The sequence below is a fragment of the Haemaphysalis longicornis genome, unplaced genomic scaffold (genome assembly GCF_048455015.1).
Source record: "Haemaphysalis longicornis isolate Haplotype H1 unplaced genomic scaffold, Haemaphysalis longicornis Haplotype H1 scaffold_5, whole genome shotgun sequence".
In the NCBI taxonomy this organism is placed as follows: Eukaryota; Metazoa; Arthropoda; class Arachnida; order Ixodida; family Ixodidae; genus Haemaphysalis; species Haemaphysalis longicornis.
The window spans coordinates 190153989-190171853 of NW_027526385.1; the positions used below are offsets into that span (position 1 = coordinate 190153989).

General features: G+C 45.5%; 1 protein-coding gene across 1 annotated transcript in view; it reads left to right on the forward strand.

The window, feature by feature from the left end:
• Positions 1-1128: 1128 nt before the first annotated feature.
• The window catches only part of LOC144138906 (uncharacterized), a 56358-nt gene continuing 39621 nt past the window's right edge, over positions 1129-17865 (forward strand). Inside the window, exons 1-2 of the mRNA XM_077671416.1 lie at positions 1129-1232; positions 1698-1836. Of these exons, the coding sequence (XP_077527542.1) occupies positions 1823-1836 (14 nt within the window). The 5' untranslated portion in view covers positions 1129-1232; positions 1698-1822. The remainder of the gene's footprint in view (positions 1233-1697; positions 1837-17865) is intronic.

Genomic DNA, 17865 nt, shown 5'->3' on the forward strand with positions numbered 1-17865 from the left:
ATCCGTCAGGACCCTTCGGCGCTTTGAAGAAATGCCGCTGCACGTACTTGGCCGCTTCCGAAGCATACCCCGAACGGCAGCCCGGCGCGCAGCACGTTAAAAAACCGCACCGATCCTTCAGAGATCCACTAAAATGTGTATGCACGATGACAACACACAGCTAATACGTTAATACAAACGTGATGAACAGGCGAGCGCCAACAGCACAGCGAAAACACATGGGCGGGGCGAGCTTCGCTCCCCAAACTAGATCTCAACGCAACGCCAGCGCCACCTCTCGGAATGGCGACAAAATGGTGCCGCCTCTCGAGGCGCAGTTTGCAAACTGACCTAATCTAAAAACGTTGGCCGTGACGGGGCGCTAGTTCTGTGGCGCACTGGGGGATCTCGTTTAACGTGTCGCTCGCTTCATGCTTGCTGCATTTTTCCAAAGATAAAGACGGAGGCGGACTGAAATAGTGTAAGAAGCTAGTGATTGTCGGGTAGACATATAGCTATCAGAAAAACGATATTTTAGGATGGGGCAGCCATTATTTGACTGATATTTTTTTTTCTGGAGTATTTAGAGAAGAAAAAATTGCGTGCACGTTTTTTGTTCAGGCGCTCACTTCTACGATTACTTTCCAATTATATCACGTGCTTGTAAACTTAGAAAATTATAGGAAACAAAAGGATAAGCAGCTGAGATCCCGCCACGCTGTCCGGGCGCTTCTACAGTACAGTCCTCAATTTTAGAAGTGCGTACCGATACGGAGTGCGAACAGCGGGGTCAAAACAATGCCTAAATGCGGAGGGGATAGAGGGGGATGCCCCACTCAGAAAATTCCAGGGCCTGTGATCCGAGTAGATAAGCGCACAAAGCCGGCATCAGCTTGCGGCAGCGCAAGGGATTTTGCTTCGTGACAAAGGAAGTTTTATCAGTGACAGACCAAGACAGACAGGCATGGTGAAAAACAAGAAGGCGTAGGAGCGCCGCCTCGGGAACGCTAAACAAACTTTCCACTATTTTGCATAGTTTCCGAGAAGCGGCGCTGGCTGGCGGACACGAAAGCACGCTGGAAGGCTACGGAGCGGGGAAGGGTAGGATAGAGCAACAGGAGAGTGGCTGTTTGGCCATTTTTCGCTCACGGGTTAGGCAATGTTTATACAGGCGGCGTTGTCTGAACATAGTCTAACACATGCAATACGTTTTTAACTAAGATGGAGCTCTGAAGAACAGAAAATGAATTGAGGTGAGAAATAGTTTACTACACCAAAGTCCGATGAACGGTTGACATTGCAAACGTACGAAAATCTGTGCGGAGGGGGTCTTGTGGGTGTTGCCGTAAGTTTGACAAAAGCAACAAAAAGGAAAGCTGGTATTCTACACCAGCCATTAAAGGCACTCTGCAACACTCTTTGAGCAGTGCAAGTAAACCTGCGCGACGCTTAGCTTACACTGCCAGAAAAACCTGAGCCAAATATTACACGTGCACGTGAAGCGGTGAGCGCGCAAATCTCTGTGAAGGCCGCTGAAAATCCAACCGCGCTCTCTTCAGTTCTCCTCATTATGCACCCCTGTCATAGCCTAAACGACGTCATTGGCCGCAACCTCCCATGAATACGCCAATTAACCCACGGCCCTTTGTCTCCAGTGGCTGCGAAGCAACGTAGAACAATGATCGCTTATCCATCTTATGCGTTTTTCTATTTTGCAGGGTCTCCGGTTCCCATAGAATGCACGAAATTTGGGGCAGTCACCTGTTTCAGTACTTACAGTTTAGAGTGGGCAAACCCTGCCCTTCGGCCGGACAAGCAGGGAAGATTTAGAGAAGAAGCTTTTATGGAAGCGTGCAGGTAAGGACTCAAAGCTTTCCTCAAAGACACATAAAGAAAACAAAACTTCATACATCGGCTAGTAAAATTTGGTATATTATTACGAAAGTTATATAAGTGGTGAATCCGTGTGTTCCTTTGTCACTAATAGCTGTGCTGCAACAACCCTGCGCCGTTAGGAATACAGGTACAAAGTCAATAATCTTCACTACAACAGAAAGCTAACTCCATATTCCGCGCTAGCTGTGGTGATAAAGATGTTTTTGTACTGTATTGCATTTATGGCGTTGCAGTAAAGATTATGTATTGCTGCTTGAAACATTTTGTTGGTTAGCCATAGCATCTGGTGGCACGGGCGAGCAATAGAGTTTACACATTCACGTATACCATCAAGCATATTGCCGTCAAATTGCCGTCCGTAGTTCGCGTCAGCGATTAAACACACATCTATCTGCCGGCGATAACGCACACGTTGTTGCATCTCTGGAAAATATTTTTGTATACTACCAGTGTCCGCACCGACTTCTACATGTAAACATTGATCACCGTGCCTAAACCGGTTACCGTCTTTATTAGGTTTTTATTAAATGCTGTCAATTACGCCGTAACCATCAAAGCTGCTAGTGAACGACGCCTTAAGTTCGCGTGATCTCACTCATAATGTTTGTAGTTGTTTTGCGGTGAAACGCTCCAACAATTACTGTTATAGCCCGTTCGTATCTTTGAACAATTCTCTAGATATGTAAGTCGCGTTCTGTATATCAACCACAACGTTTTATTCAAGGCACCTGCAACGGTGCCAGTAAAACCCTTCACTCTTTGTTCCCTATGCAAGCACATGAAAAGTAATACTTTTTGCAGCACAGCGTGCTACTGGATGATTTGTTATTACCGGCAGATACCTCTCGTTGTTTCTGCTTGGTAGTTGTTACAGTTTTTGAAGTGGTTATCGAGCACCCTAATATCACTTCACTAAAGTCGCTGAATTCTGAAAACAATACTTAGACCCGAAATGGCAGAAGCGTTTATTTTAATTATTGACAAGCTTTAGGAGGTTCAGCTGTTATGTTCATATTCCGTACTCCGTGTCCACCATATCTGTGTACGGATTGTGCTTATGTACGTTTAAAAAGCATTTCGGGGTTGAAAAAAATTAGAAAAGTGTTGGAAGGATCATTGAAAGCCGACTGTGTATTTTAACCTACCACGTAATTGGCAACTTTGATTCCCCTGGCCAGTAGGCAACGCTACTTATTTTCGCGTCGTCAAGACCAAAATAGCCTCTTTTCTGAGCCTTAGCAGCGGACACTTTTTACAGCTTTTCCGCTTCTTGGCCCTTTCTTTGCGGCCGCTCAAACGAGGAAGAGCGATCGATGGCTGTGCCACTTTCTAAGACCGCCGACCAAACGGCATGATTAGGTGTTGGTATTTCGATAAACTGTGCCAAAACAGACAGTCTGAAAGACAAATGGACGTAACGAGAGCATACTAACACCTAATCTTTTGTTAACACAGGCTACGTACATATAAGTGTGTGCGTAGTACTGTTATAAAGAACAGGGCAACATGCGCCCTTGGCACTCACGCAAATAAAGGCCATCTCGCAGCTGCATTGTCGGGCGGAGAGCAATGCGGAGGCACTTGTTGGCGGATTAAGGGAAGACATACATGATATTGATTCTTCCTCATGTGTTGTTATGTTGTTCCTTATGTTATCAAGCGCCTTCCTAAATATTTTTTAGAATTTGTAATGAAATGTTAGCTTTCAATTTGGGCTCATGGAGTCTGTGCCTCCTGCAAAAGTGTCAGTTTATGCGCAGGTGTTTGTACTGAATTCGACCATCTCGCTCAGGCTTTAGGTGGCGTAAAGCTCTAGACTAGGCTAGTTGGTAATTCATAGTGAACAAAGGTAGCGCAGAAGAAACACACGGGAGGGAAAGAATACACACGGACGAGCGCTCGTGCGTGTATTCTTTCCGTCCCGTGTGTTTCTGCTGCGCTACGTTTGTTCATTAGGTGGTGTTTTTGTATAAGAACACCCAGCGGTGAACACCAAAAACTGCCTTGAAAAATTAAGGACAAGAAAACGACCGGGGCTGCATCACTTCTCTCAATAATTTGATCTGCTACACGCCAGTCATGCCACGGCAATGATTTTTTGGCCTTAAGCGGAACTTCGCTCCAATGTGTGTTTTAAGTCTGGTTCAGCACTTCCGCGTTTAACAGTTGTGGAACATCAATGAGTAGCCGTCTCCAATTACTGTCCCAATGATGCTCATACCATTATGTTGACTGTGTGACAGATTCCGGTTGCGGAGAGTCACATCTCTTTTCCCGATTCCCTGTCCAAGTCGGTTTACTCGCTGCTGTTTCTTCTTACGACGAGTTCATTCCTTCCACTTTCATGGGTTTTAGATTGTCAGTTTGGATTCTACGAACGAAAACTAACAAGCTGTAGTCGAGTGTGCATGTAAACTTTTTCTTAAGTGCCCTTAGCGCCCTGATAACCTCACTGTATTAATGAAGCCGTTTAAATGCCAGCCACCTACATCACTAATGGTAGAAGCTTTGCCATATCAAGAAACCTTGTTTTGTGTCCGATGCACTATGCAGAGCAATATCATAGAATGCGAAAATGAAGCCATGGTAATCCCACTGGGAAAATATCCATATTGTCTAGTAGTTTGTTGATACAGTAACCGACGGTGTTTTGGGACTCCGAAAATTTGGACATGCTGGATAACCGGAACCTTTCCAAGGAACCGCCTGTTGTCCTATAGAGGAATGTATGTGAACAACGCATATTGTGTACAAAATAAAGCAAAGGTTCAATTTTTCGGACAAAATTTTCCGCGACAGAGCCGCGGGGCGACTTGGGGACGACCGAATTTTGAATCCTAACCACCCGGGTTACCCCGGATTGGATGAGGATTAGCTTGACTCATGCCGGAGTAACCAACATTTTCCTTTTGCACATTTCGAGAGTTTGCTGGAGGGGACAGTAACATAGTGTTGTGGCGAAGCTAACGGACGACGAGAACTTGCGGAAATTACTCGGGCTGCCGCAAAGCTATTCTGAGTCCCACGAAGACACTCCCGACTGCTCGCACTCATCAACGTTGGACATTGCCAACGCTTTGGCGCTGTTGTCACATGTTTACGGAGGAAACGTGACGCTTGCTGAGATGCTAGAATACGTTCTTACACAAAGGTGGAGTTTCAGGCTAGAAACCGTTTGCGACTTCTTCAATCCTGTTTCAATGAGATATACTTCGTTTTTGCGAATAGTGGAGTTTGGGACTACTTTTTTATTCGAACTATTTTTCGTTCCCCTCCAGGTCCCAAAAATGGTTCGGCTACTGCACATCTCAATTAACGTTTGATCACGCAGAAGGTGCCCGTAAGGCACTTCTGGTACGAAATAGGCCACTCCGCGAGGATTCAGAGCGAACATGCTTCGTGCCACAACCTAAGCAACACTGTTGAGGATCTTGTCCAAGCATATTGCTTGAAAAGCGTATAGCAAAAACGAGGGCAACGACTTACTCGAGAGTGCAAAAGCAAAAGATAAGTGCCAAATAGGAGGGCTTTTTGTGATAAATGCACCGCAGATCGCTCAACCAGTCTGTAACAAGTATTAGTTTGAAAAGCTGCGTTACGATGTGCAGCGGTAGTCTGGCGGATCCTTACCGGGGATGGCGGTGATTATAAACAATTTAAGTTAGGAAATACACGGAAAGAGCTCGAACAAGCAAAAATGAGAATATAAAATAAGTATATTATAAAATAAAAGAATATAAGGTTAATATAAAAAAAAGAAGTTTACAAGATTTACTATTTTTCACGAGGTGGCACTAACTGCGGTTGCCGTTCCAGTGGGAATATGTGGATGACCAGTGTAGTTTTTTAGCACGCAAAATGAAAGGGACAAATAACCTAGGGGAATGGCCAGAGAGCAAAATTTACTTGTTTTGGTCTCGGGCATTTAGAAGGATACAGATACATATTTGTCACTCTCTTTTCTGGTGGCCTTTGCATCCCCCCGTCACCGAATACCTTGGCGTAATTTCAGTCTTTCTCTCTCTTTGTAGAGGCGTTAAACCTGATTGGAAGGCCTGCGCTACACGGTAACCTTAAATTGACAATTCGACTCCCCTCCAGAACTGCTCCCTATGTATTTACAACGGGGCACTCAATACACAATCGGTTGAACGGCCTTCCGAAGGCCTCTGAAACGACCGTGTAGCACAGGTATTAAAGCAAGTGCAGGGATACGAACCCACACATAAGAATGCCTCGCCCCTTAGAACGACCCGAGAATGAGGGTTCCAACGGTCCAAGACTTCCACGCCGACCGTGTTCTCATAGGTCACCCACCCCGACGTTCCTTTTTTCAAGTCCTCGCGATACAGAGCGCCCTCCGCCTCAAAGAACCATGAAGCTTAGGGAGCTCTCTTTCGCGGATATTGAATACAACCTTAGCCACAGAAACCTTGATTAAAAGTCACCTGGTGAGTGAAGTCACTGTGATTAAAACAATGCCGAGGCAGTAACAAAGAGCGAAATCCGGGGCCATTTTCACACACGTGAATCCTGGGGAGGTGGGCGAAGCATGCAGTGTATTAGTGTATTCTTCGCACCTTGGCGTTTGAAGCGACGCTTTCCGCCTCCAATCCCTAAGCATTCTTTTGCGACCGTTGTTTTCAACGGGAAATTTCGCGACCAAATAAAAGAAGTTACTAACACCGTCAGGAATCGAACATGAAACGAAACGGTAAACCGTGCGAGAGCCCGTTGTCTTACTGATTGAGCTACGAGCCCACTTTTTTTTTTCTTTAATGCATGGCAATGTTAGAAAACTTTAAAAGACAAGACACTTAACACGCAATAGAAACACTAACAGACAGCAAAGGGCAAGCACATCAGTCGAACAAAGATCAAAACTCGTGCAAGCAAACGCACGCATCCAAAAGAGGCAGCCACTCCGGTGGATCACTCACCGCAGCATTAACGCTCCGCACCAACGCCGCCTGTTCACGAAAAATGCACTTGGTTGGCCTAGGGCGTTCCGCATGCTGATCGGTCATGCGGCACTTCCGCGCTGAGACGAGGCATCCACATGTTACACTCACCGAGCACACCTGAGGGTTTAACCACGCCATTTTCGCGGAAAGCCATGTGATAGCGTCGTGCGAACTCTGGCGCCGCTCTGCGACCTCTGGCGCTACTGCTGTGCGCCGCTGCACCCACGGCAGGTGTAGCGGCCGTGTGCGCGCCTTGCGAATGCGCTAGGCGTTGGTAAAAGTTAAATGAAGCTCGGTGGCAGAGACGGCGGAAAACAAAGATCGTCTAACACCGCGTTTGAACTTCCTTTATTTTATAAAAAAAGGAATCGTCACTCATGTGCTTCACCAATACAACTCAACCAACCAACTTCCATGGATAATGCATTGATTTAAACTTAGCAAAGAATATCTGTTTGAAGTAATGTGTTTCCCTTGTCTCTGGTTTCACTGCTTCTGGAGCCATGTGTGTGAATTAAGTGACGGCGAATGGGTAATCAATGTGGGTGTCGTTTACAGCTCCGCTTTCTAACGACCTTCGCAGGGTGGATTGGCCCGCCTTTTTTGCCAACAGAGGTGAAACTATTGGGGGGCAGAGGTATACAGCTTAGCTGTAAAAGACTCGTTTCTTCGAAGCATGAAGAGATCTAGCGCAAGGTCAGCGAGTTCCCGAAGTTTTTTTAGTATGCGTTACGAAGCGTTCCCGTGCGACGCGTAAACGTGCGTCCCGGTGTTTTATTAGTAAACGTTACGTTCTAGCTCGAGGCCTAAACTTCGGGTAAAAAGGAACTAATTTCTAACTACAGGCCTATTTCATTACCGTGTACCTTTTGCAAGCTTTTAGACCACATAATCCATAAACATGTACTTCAGTACCACACTGATAACAGCGTATTGTCCCGTAATCAGCATGGTTTCCACTCTCATTTTTCTACAACTACACAGCTCATTGAACTCAGTCACGCATCGCTTCGGCTCTTGATACTCGAGATCAGATTGACGCCATATTCACAGATTATAGCGAGGCATTTGATGTGGTCTGTCACAGAAAACTTCTTATACGACTTAGAAATTTCAATAACAATGATAAAATAATACGCTCGATAGCTGATTGGCTATGTTTGAAGTCAAAATTTGTTACTTTTGAGCATGCGCAGTCATCGTTGTGTGCAGTCACTTCCGGGGTACCGCAGGGCTCACTACTTGGTCCCCAATTGTTCGTTATTTAGAATTATGATGTCACACAGGTAAATAAGGGCACACCAGTGAAGCTGCGATTGTACGCTGACGACTGTGGTTTTTATACTAGCGTAAAAATTGTAAATGCACATAACCAAGATGTTCTGAACAAAGTATTTTCATCTTTTTACGGCTGAAGCACCGCATGGAAAATGAGCATTAATTATCAAAAAACTGTTCAACTGGCATTTAACAATAAAAACCAGCCGCTAAGGTCCTGTTATAGTTACAATGGGCACTACCTAATTTCTGTGAATACATTCAAATATCCTGGTGTTACCTACACTCAAAACCTAAAGAAGTACCATTACTTCGAAACAATTTGCGCTACGGCACTAAGAAAACTGCGATACAAATTACGAACACTCAAACACTCCACCAAGGACTGCCAATTAACCGCGTAGAAATCGCTCGTCCGACAATTGCTAGAGTACGCCTCAGTGGTATGGTCACCCTATACTGCACTTGACATAAATATGCTCGAGGGCATACCGAAAAAAGCAGTACGGTTCATTTTCGGCCAGTATGACCGCTATTTTCCCCCTCATCCCACGCATGCTCATTGTCGTTATAACCCCTTGCATTTCGACACACCTGTTCGTATCACTCTGATACATGAGATTGTACACGGCCGCAGTTACATTGAAGCACCGATTACCTTTTGTCATTCAGCACGACGAGCCACGCGCCGATCTGACACACTCAATATTGTTCCTTTCAGTCATTTCTAAAATACTTTACAATATTTTTTCAGCCAATGTTGAGATTTGGAACAACCTAGATGGTTGTCTGCGCGAAAAACTAATTGAACCGTTTTTGAAAGAAATGCCTCACTATATTTTGTAATATGTTTTAAATTATTTGTATGTTTTTTTGGTGTTGCTTGATGTATGTTCTCTTTTTTTTCTGATGTACCCACTCCCGCTATGTCTCGTGTATCGAGACAACAGTATCTGTAAATATATAATGAAAGAAATAAACGAGTGTCCCGGTGTTATATTTCCTTGAATACATGAGACGACAGCTATGACGACGACATTATACGCCAACAGCCCGAACCGTTAGGGGGCTTCGCCCCTAATATCGCGTGTATGTTCCCAGGCGATGTTTCGCATTATACAGAGGATTAGCCTGCACGAAGCGCAGCCTGCGAAATCGACAGGAACACGTTCCGAAAACGTAAAACTTTCTCTGGCTTCTTAAACTTGAAAACTTTGTTCTGTTATTCGGTCGGACCCGACTTGGGGGGAATCAGCCAGTCGCCTTTTCCTGTCCTCTTCTTGATTCTTTTGCTTTCCTATCGTCTTTCCTAACCCTGTCCTGTCACCTGTCATCTTATCTGTTCCTTATTTCTCCGTTTTTTCTCCAGGCGGCGAGGGTTAACCCTGTGCGAAGGCTTCACCCTAGACCCCGAGCATAGGGTTATAGTGGCGAGGTACAGTTAACGTGCACTACAAAGCCACGTTCCCTTTTGGGCTCGGTGGTGGGCGACTGGCCTTGCCACCGAATTGATTCCATTTTAAATGGCTATCTGCTCACATCCCGCAAAACACCCTGATCGACCTCCTAAAAGGGGTCGCACCGAAGCACTCCGCACCCAACCACCTCAGGCAGATTTCAGCAAATACCTTGTTATACACTCGACCGACGAAAAACCTATCACCGACCTGTCAGCCTTTTTGATTGCCAAGTGTATTGAAAAGATTGTTGGAAAAGACTACAATGCCAAAACGATCCTCTCTGGAGACCTTCTTGTTGAAGTTATGCGAAAAAACCAAAGTGAGAACCTCCTGAAGCAAGAAAAAATTACCAACTTGACTGTCACACTTACGCCACACCGCACGCTAAACACTGTCCAAAGTGTTATCTCTGACAAAGAACTCCTCCATGAGAGAGATGATGATCTCCTTGAGGAACTGCATGACCAAGGTGTTGTTGGTGTCCGTAGAATTATTATAAGAGATGGAGCAGAGATTAAGACCAGACACATCATCCTAACATTTGCTAGCTCTACCCTGCCAGAAACAGTGAAGGCAGCTTTTCCTAGCTGTCATGTACGCGCCTACATTCCAAACCCGAGGCGATGCTTTAAATGTCAACACTACGGTCATGGAACTCTACCTTGCCGTGGCAAGCTCACCTGTGCGAAATGTGGCGAGAATGATCACTCCTCTGATGACTGCAAAAACACAATCATGAAATGTCCGAACTACAGTGGTTCACACGCTGCATACTCACGATCTTGCCCATCTTTCAAGAAAGAAAAAGAGATCATTCAGATCAAAGTAACCGAAAATATCAGTTTCCCTGAAGCACGCCAAAAGCACAAGATGTTTTCGGCTGCATCCTATGCAGACGCCGCCCGCCGGGGGCTGGGGCGACGTCTGGTTAGTACTGCGACACAATTCAGCTTAGCTGATGTGTCGCTGTCGTTAACCCCCTCCGAGCAACCACCAGCTCCTGCCTCTACAGCAGAGGCCCTGGTGGTTCCTCCTCCTGCTGGGCTGCCGTCCACAGCCGAGCACCCCGCCACTACTTCTGCGTAGCCCGTGGAGAATGTGGTGATGGGCGCGGTTAGGACTGGTCCGGCCTCTTCCAGTCTAGCTCCATCAGCCCGCACGACACCCGAGGGCATTGAGAGCATGAACTCAGGTGGCCCCACACGTACTCCTTCCCTTCCCGCACCGCAGGTTCCAACCAAGAAGCCTGCGGCCACATCAGGAACCAATCCGCGAGGTGGATGTCGGATGGACACCATGTCGGTGCCGCCTGATTTGTCAGACGGCACCGCAGCACTTTTGGCCGCAGCACTTTTGGCCGTGGGAAAAAACCACCTCATCGTACAACAGGCCCTAAACAAGATTCACTGACATCAACTAAAATAGGCAACTTCTCAACTACATCTTTATTATCGTCAATCCATAATAGCTGTTGAAAACATAGTTCAATGGAACTGTGGGGGTCTCATAAAAAACTTGGATGATGTATATGAACTCCTTTATAAACATCAACCCAGTATTGTTTGCCTCCAAGAGACACACCTGAATCCCAAGCAAAGTAACTTTCTTAAACAATACACTGTCTTCAGGAAAGATAGAGATGCCTTTGCTCATTCATCTGGTGGGGTTGCCATTGTGACGCGAAAATCCATTCCATCCCAGTCCATTAGACTACTCACCAGCCTTGAGGCAGTTGCTGTCCGCGTGATCATTTTTGGTCGGCTGATTGCAATGTGTTCCTTATACATTCCCCCGGATCATCAATTGACTACCTCAGAATTTGAGTCGTTGGTAAATGAGCTTCCTGAACCATTTGTCTTAGTTGGAGACCTAAATGCACACAACAAACTCTTGGGTTCTGGGTGAACTGACGCTCGTGGCCGCTTGATTGAACATTTCCTAGTATCATCTGGTGCGTGTTTGTTCAACAAAAAACAGCCCACATATTATAACATTACACACAACACGTACTCACACATAGGCTTGGCAATCGGTGCTGCTGTTCTTTTTCTACTCGTTGAGTGGCAGGTAGAGAAAAACCCGCTTGGAAGTGACCATTTCCCAGTATTCCTGAGATGCATAGACAGAGACCCTTACACTCCCACCTCAACTAAAAGGTTTAAACAAACCGCTGCAGACTGGGAGAAATTTAAGCAGAAATCTCAACTCACATACAGTTCCATAGAACACTTGGGTATTGATGAAGCTTGTAGCCTTGTCACGGCACATATACTTGATGCTGCAGAGAACTTCATTCCCCAGACTTCTGGTAACACAAGTAACCTAAGGCGGCCCTGGTGGAATGAAGAGTGTCGACAAGCATGCCAGGCACAGAAAAAGACGTGGGGCATTCTTCGCAAGTACCCCACTGCGGACAACATTGTAGCGTTCAAGCGCACCAAAGCCATGGGAAGGCGCATTCGCCGTCAGGCCAAAAACAATAGCTGGAGGTCCTTCTTAACTTCAATAAATTCTTTCACCGATACAAGAAAGGTTTGGAACAGGATAAGAAAAATAAATGGACAAAGCACACATCGCTTACCCCGTGTTTACACCACTGGTGGCACCCTAGAGGACCAGGCCAACGCGTTGGCACAATACTTCGAACACGTACGTCTCAAGCTCTTCACATTACACAAGCACATTTATACACTACAAAAAGTCAGCAGAGCGGAAGTCCATTCGCGACCACAAGCAATCAAACGACTCCTATAACTCTCAATTCTCCCTTCACGAGCTCATGACTGCGTTGGCTGGTTGCAAGCCTTCGGCGCCAGGTGCAGATAACATTACGTACGGCATGATCAAACACCTTCATACCGACACAACCAATACTCTCCTGTTTTTATTTAACAGAGTATGGCGTGCTGGGCATTTTGCTAAGGCATGGAAACCGGCTATTGTTGTGCCACTGCTGAACGAGGGAAAGGATGCATCCTGTGTTTCAAGTTATCGTCCAATTGCCCTGACCAGCTGCTTGTGCAAGCTGTTAGAAAAAATGATCAACAGAAGGTTACTATACTTCCTGAAATACAATAGTATTCTGGACAGCTGCCAGGCAGGTTTTCGGTCGGGCAGATCAAAAACAGACCAGCTTGTCGCTTTTGAATCCTATGGGAAAAATGCCTTTCTTAACAAACAGTTTTCTATGTCCATATTTTTTTATCTAGAAAAAGCATATGACACTGCCTGGCGCTACGGCATCCTGCGAGACCTGAAATCTTTTGGAATTTGTGGGAATATGCTTAATGCCCTTGAAAGCTATTTGTCTGAACGAACATTCAGAGTGAGGGTCGCGGCTGCAGTATCCGCGCTGTATATGCAAGAAAATGGCGTTCCTCAGGGTGGAATACTTAGTTGCACACTTTTTATAGCTAAGATGAACACACTTGGAAAAGCTCTGCCCCGTACCATTATTACTCCATTTACGTGGATGATGTTCATATCAGTTACCGGTCCTGTAACCTGTCTATCTGTGAACGGCAGTTACAACTTGCCACAAACAGGCTTGTAAAATGGGCCGACGAAAATGGCTTTAAGCTAAATCCTCAAAAGGGCACATGTGTCTTATTTTCCAAGAGGCGTGGTATTCACCCTGAGCCCACCGTCCAGCTCAGTGGAGTGGCTGTGCCTGTGAAGAAGGAACACAAGTTTTTAGGGATTGTGCTAGATGGAAAGCTGTCATTTATTCCACATATAAAGCTACTCAAAATAAAATGTATAAAGGCAATGAATATCCTAAAAGTCCTATCCCACCACTCCTACGGCGCAGATAAGATGTGCCTGCTGCGTCTCTACAACAGTTTAGTGAAGTCGTGGTTAGACTATGGGAGCGTAGTATACGGATCAGCTTCGAAAACCGCTTTAAAAATGATTGACCCTGTTCTGCACCTTGGGCTTCGCCTTTCGTCAGGAGCCTTCCGAACGAGTCCTGCACAAAGCCTATATGTGGAATGTGACCAGTGGTGCCTGGAAGACCAGCGCTTATACACAAATCTACTGTATGCCATAAAGGCAACATCCATAAAAAATCACCCTTCTTCGTTTATTGTCAATGACACCTTTGCCATGCATTCGTTTTTCAGTCGGCCCTCTATATCTATGCCTTTTTCGTTGAGAGTTAAAGTGCACGCTGAAGAGCTTGGGGTTTCTTTTAGCGAGACTTACAAAACTTCCATCACAGACCTTGTTGCTCCCTGGGAAATGTCCCCGAATTCTTGTGATTTATCTTTTAGAGCCATTAACAAAAGAACTGCACCAAGAGAACTCATCTTGCAGCACTTCCTACATCTACGACACAAAGTCCGCCCATTCTGTGTCTTGCCAAAGACAATGAACAAAAGACAAAGACAATGAACAAAAAATCCAGTATTTTTCCAGCTGAGGCACACGGAATTTTAACCACTGTGGAACACATTACAGATACCAGAATACACAGTTCCATTATTTTTACAGACTCCCTGAGTGTAGTATTAGCTCTCCATTCAGGAAAACCAACGAGAAACATTATTTTAAACCGTCTTATCAAATCCAGAATGTCTGCTTACGCTCTAAAATTGACTATAGCAATGTGCTGGGTACCTGGGCACAGCGGAATTTCGCGCAATGAAATTGCTGACCAGAATGCGGCTGTGGCGGCTCTCCCGAGTGTTGTAGATATCCCATATGTGCCCTACCTAGACATGAAACCACTAGTTCGGAGTATGCTTCGGAGGCGCTGGCAGGTACAGTGGGACACACAAATCGAAAACAAACTGCACATTATAAAACCACACATAGGGAAGTACAACACAGAGAAACGGAACAGGTTCACAGAAATATCAATATGCAGATTAAGAATAGGTCACACACACGCTACACACTCATATCTTTTAAACGGAACCCCACCACCATCTTGTGAGAAATGCGGACGAAGACTTACAGTCCTCCATGTATTGACTGAATGCTTGGCATACCATGACGCAAGAAAACGACACTTCCCAGAACTACACACCTACACGATACCCTTACACCCATCCTTTTTTTATCTGATCAACCCCCGATTAGAAGTGAACGCCTTTTAGCCTATCTCACTGACATTGGATTTTTAGCACTCGTCTCATACCATGTGTGACATCAGGGCCACCCAATGCAAATAGTGAGGGTGGTTCTGAGCGTTTTCATAACGGGCCAGGGACGTCACAGCCATCCCTGTTAAGTTATGGCGCTCCCAGCACACACATAAACATCGTCACTGTTACCTCTCATGTTATTCATCTTCGCTTCTTAGAATAAGGGCCCTTTACACCCATATATACATTATTTTTATCAAGTGCACATTTTACCCATATATACATTATTTTTATCAAGTACATCACAATCGTCGCCATGGCATTTTAACAAATGTGACAAAACAAACATTGTCTTGGCGCTCTTTGGCTTCATACGCCCTTGCGCCAATAAAATATACATAGTAGTAGTAGTGTTATTCGGTCCACCGTTCCATTCTGACTTCCGCCCAGAGGATGAAGCGATTGGTCAAAAATATAGATGCAGGTAGAGCCCTTTTAAATTTCTAAATCTAGAGGCGTAAGTCATACATTATCCCAGTATTTAGCGCGCAAGAAATCTCACGCCTGTATAAGGCAAGGTGTAAGTAGATAAGCGGGAGTACGGTGTTTTTACTTACAATTACACATGGATTTTATTTTAACGGTAGCAAGTGAAAACGCGTTAAAATGGTACAGAAAGAATAAATTTTTCGCAAGAGTAAATCCAGCACGAAAAGAACAGATCTTCTGGTCCTGCTGTTTTACAGAAAATGAGAAATAAAATAAAAACAAAGAACGCTTCATCTGGTCCTGCTGTTTTCCGGAGAACAAGAAATAAAATAAAATCAAATTGATGCGCGCTCTCGCAGAAGTGGCGGGCGAGCAGTGCGAAGGCGAGAAAATTGAATCATTTCCCGAGACGAGACAGGTGACATGAAGAAAGTGGATAGTGTGAGAAACCGAATAGCGGGGAAGGGGTTGCGTGCAAGGGCGTCAGACGACTATTTTTTAGGACATTTGCAATGATGGCCGAAGATAAGTAACAAATGTTTTGTTCAATTTTTTTCGCCAGTGAAACCTTCCTGGCACTGAGCTGTGCTCTTCGGATTTAGAAATAGAGTGCGACATCGAGAACGACGCAGAGAGAGGAACGATGGGACAAGCGCTCATTTGCAACTAACATTTATTTGAAAGATCGTCTCGTATTTATACAGGTATTTTTGCTGGGAGCATGCACACTTGAGTACACTATGCAGAAAGCACCAAACAGATGGTGGCCACAATCCAAGTGACGTTTCCTAAAAATCGAACACAGTGCACGCAAATGTACAGATGTACCGTTGACGCAATTGTCCCCTTTTTTCCCTATAAAACGCCTCCATGAGCTCCCTCGCTACTGTAGTAACCACACCTCTTTTGTTGGTTTCTGCTTGCGGCTGTGTGAGCAGTTGACGGACGTAGTAATGCTAGTGCACACATCGACAAAGCGGGATCGTCTGTTGAATGTGCTGCAGACTGCCGTGTCGCTACCCACACCCTAGTGGCAATATCTGGCCTTCTTTCACGTTAAATATAAAATTTAACGTTGCTTTAGGCCGTTTCATTCGAGCCATATTTCCTTGTACTCACAAATTTTTGTTTGACTTACTTGCGCGCGGCTTACGTCGTTTGATTATTGTGATCATTTACACTGAGGAAATGCGTGTCAAAACAGACAGGAGAGTGATACGACGTGATACACTGACTGGGTGCGATTTGCTTGCGGTCAGAATATCTGGTAACTGGTGTAAACGATGCAACGTTGAGGGCTGCTCTAAAATTGCTAAACCAACAATAACTCATAATTACCCAGCGTAAAAAATGCGTCGAGGGCTAACCTCGAATTTACCCCGCGTATTACAGGAATTTTATTAAACCTTTGATGTATTCCTCATCATTTTCATAGAGGATACGCACAAGTACAGAGAAAAGGACAGAGAGGACAAGTAGGGAAAAGAGAGGCTGCGCTAACGACAAACCGATTTTATGTGAAACAGTGTTGCATACATCTGTTTCTGTTAATTTTACAATCTCTCCACATGAGGCGATATAATAAGGGATCCATTACGGCAAAATACAACTTTTTTTCATTTTCCAAGAGCTCGCATCGTTCACGAAAGACGTGTTTTACAGAAAAAACGCAAGAAATGTTAAAACACCTTCAAAGTATTGCGCTACAGTGACCTTCAAGAAGCACAGTGGCGTAGCATAAGCCAGCACTAAAAAAGTATTCGTCTGTGTTTTGACTGCATGGCGGCATCGCAGTGGCCCCATCAAACGGAACTACAGACCTTACTACGATCGCGGACTTGTGCTTTTGGCAGTACATTTGTCCGGTGGCTCCCAATAACGCAAACAGGCTCTTGTGACGTCATACAAAAATTGCCAGATGACTGCTGATCAGTTGCTACAGCTTTCCCTAACGACGCTGCCTGCATAGCGTCGTTTAACGCTTAAGGAAAAAATGGCTATACAGCCACTCTTCTGTTGCTCTCTCCTAAGCGTTCCCGCTCCGTAGCCTTCCCACGTGCTTCCATGTCCACCAGCCAGCGCCGCTTCTCGGGATCTATGCAAAATAGTTGACAGTTTTTCTAGTGTTCCCCAGGCGGCGCTCCGACACCTTCGAGGCAAGCTGACCGACACACGTTGTAGACGTCGGTGCAGTGTCACGGTGTAAGAATATTTAGTTGTTGACAATGCGCGCGGCGGCGCAGCCAGATCTTGTTCGCCGCTCCATGCGCTTCTCCGGAACGCCGCCAGAGTGCGCCCCGCCACGAGGGCCTGTCTGCTCGCCGAGCTACGGCAGCCGTAATGCAGGTGCTGTGGGATCGTTCGGTGCTTCGGCGTGTACATGAAGTTTTTGTAATTGCAGATGGGCACAGACAGATTGAAAATGCTGCCGACACCAAATAATTTTGGGCTACTTTCATTTTTACTCACAGAAACTGCAGCAGTGCGCTGAACAGCAGCGAGAACGCGGTCGTGCGACCCTCCCGAGCTCGTTGTCGAAACACTTCTATTGCGAATAATTTTTTTCGCACGACTCCCGAAAGCGTAGTTACTTTGCCGCCTTTTAAAATAAAAGGTTGTCCTAAACGCACACGCTCGCCCTTTTGAACCGAAGAGTCTACGCGTAGCATAAATTGTTGCTTGAGCAGTGTACGTCGCCCAAGGTTTAAG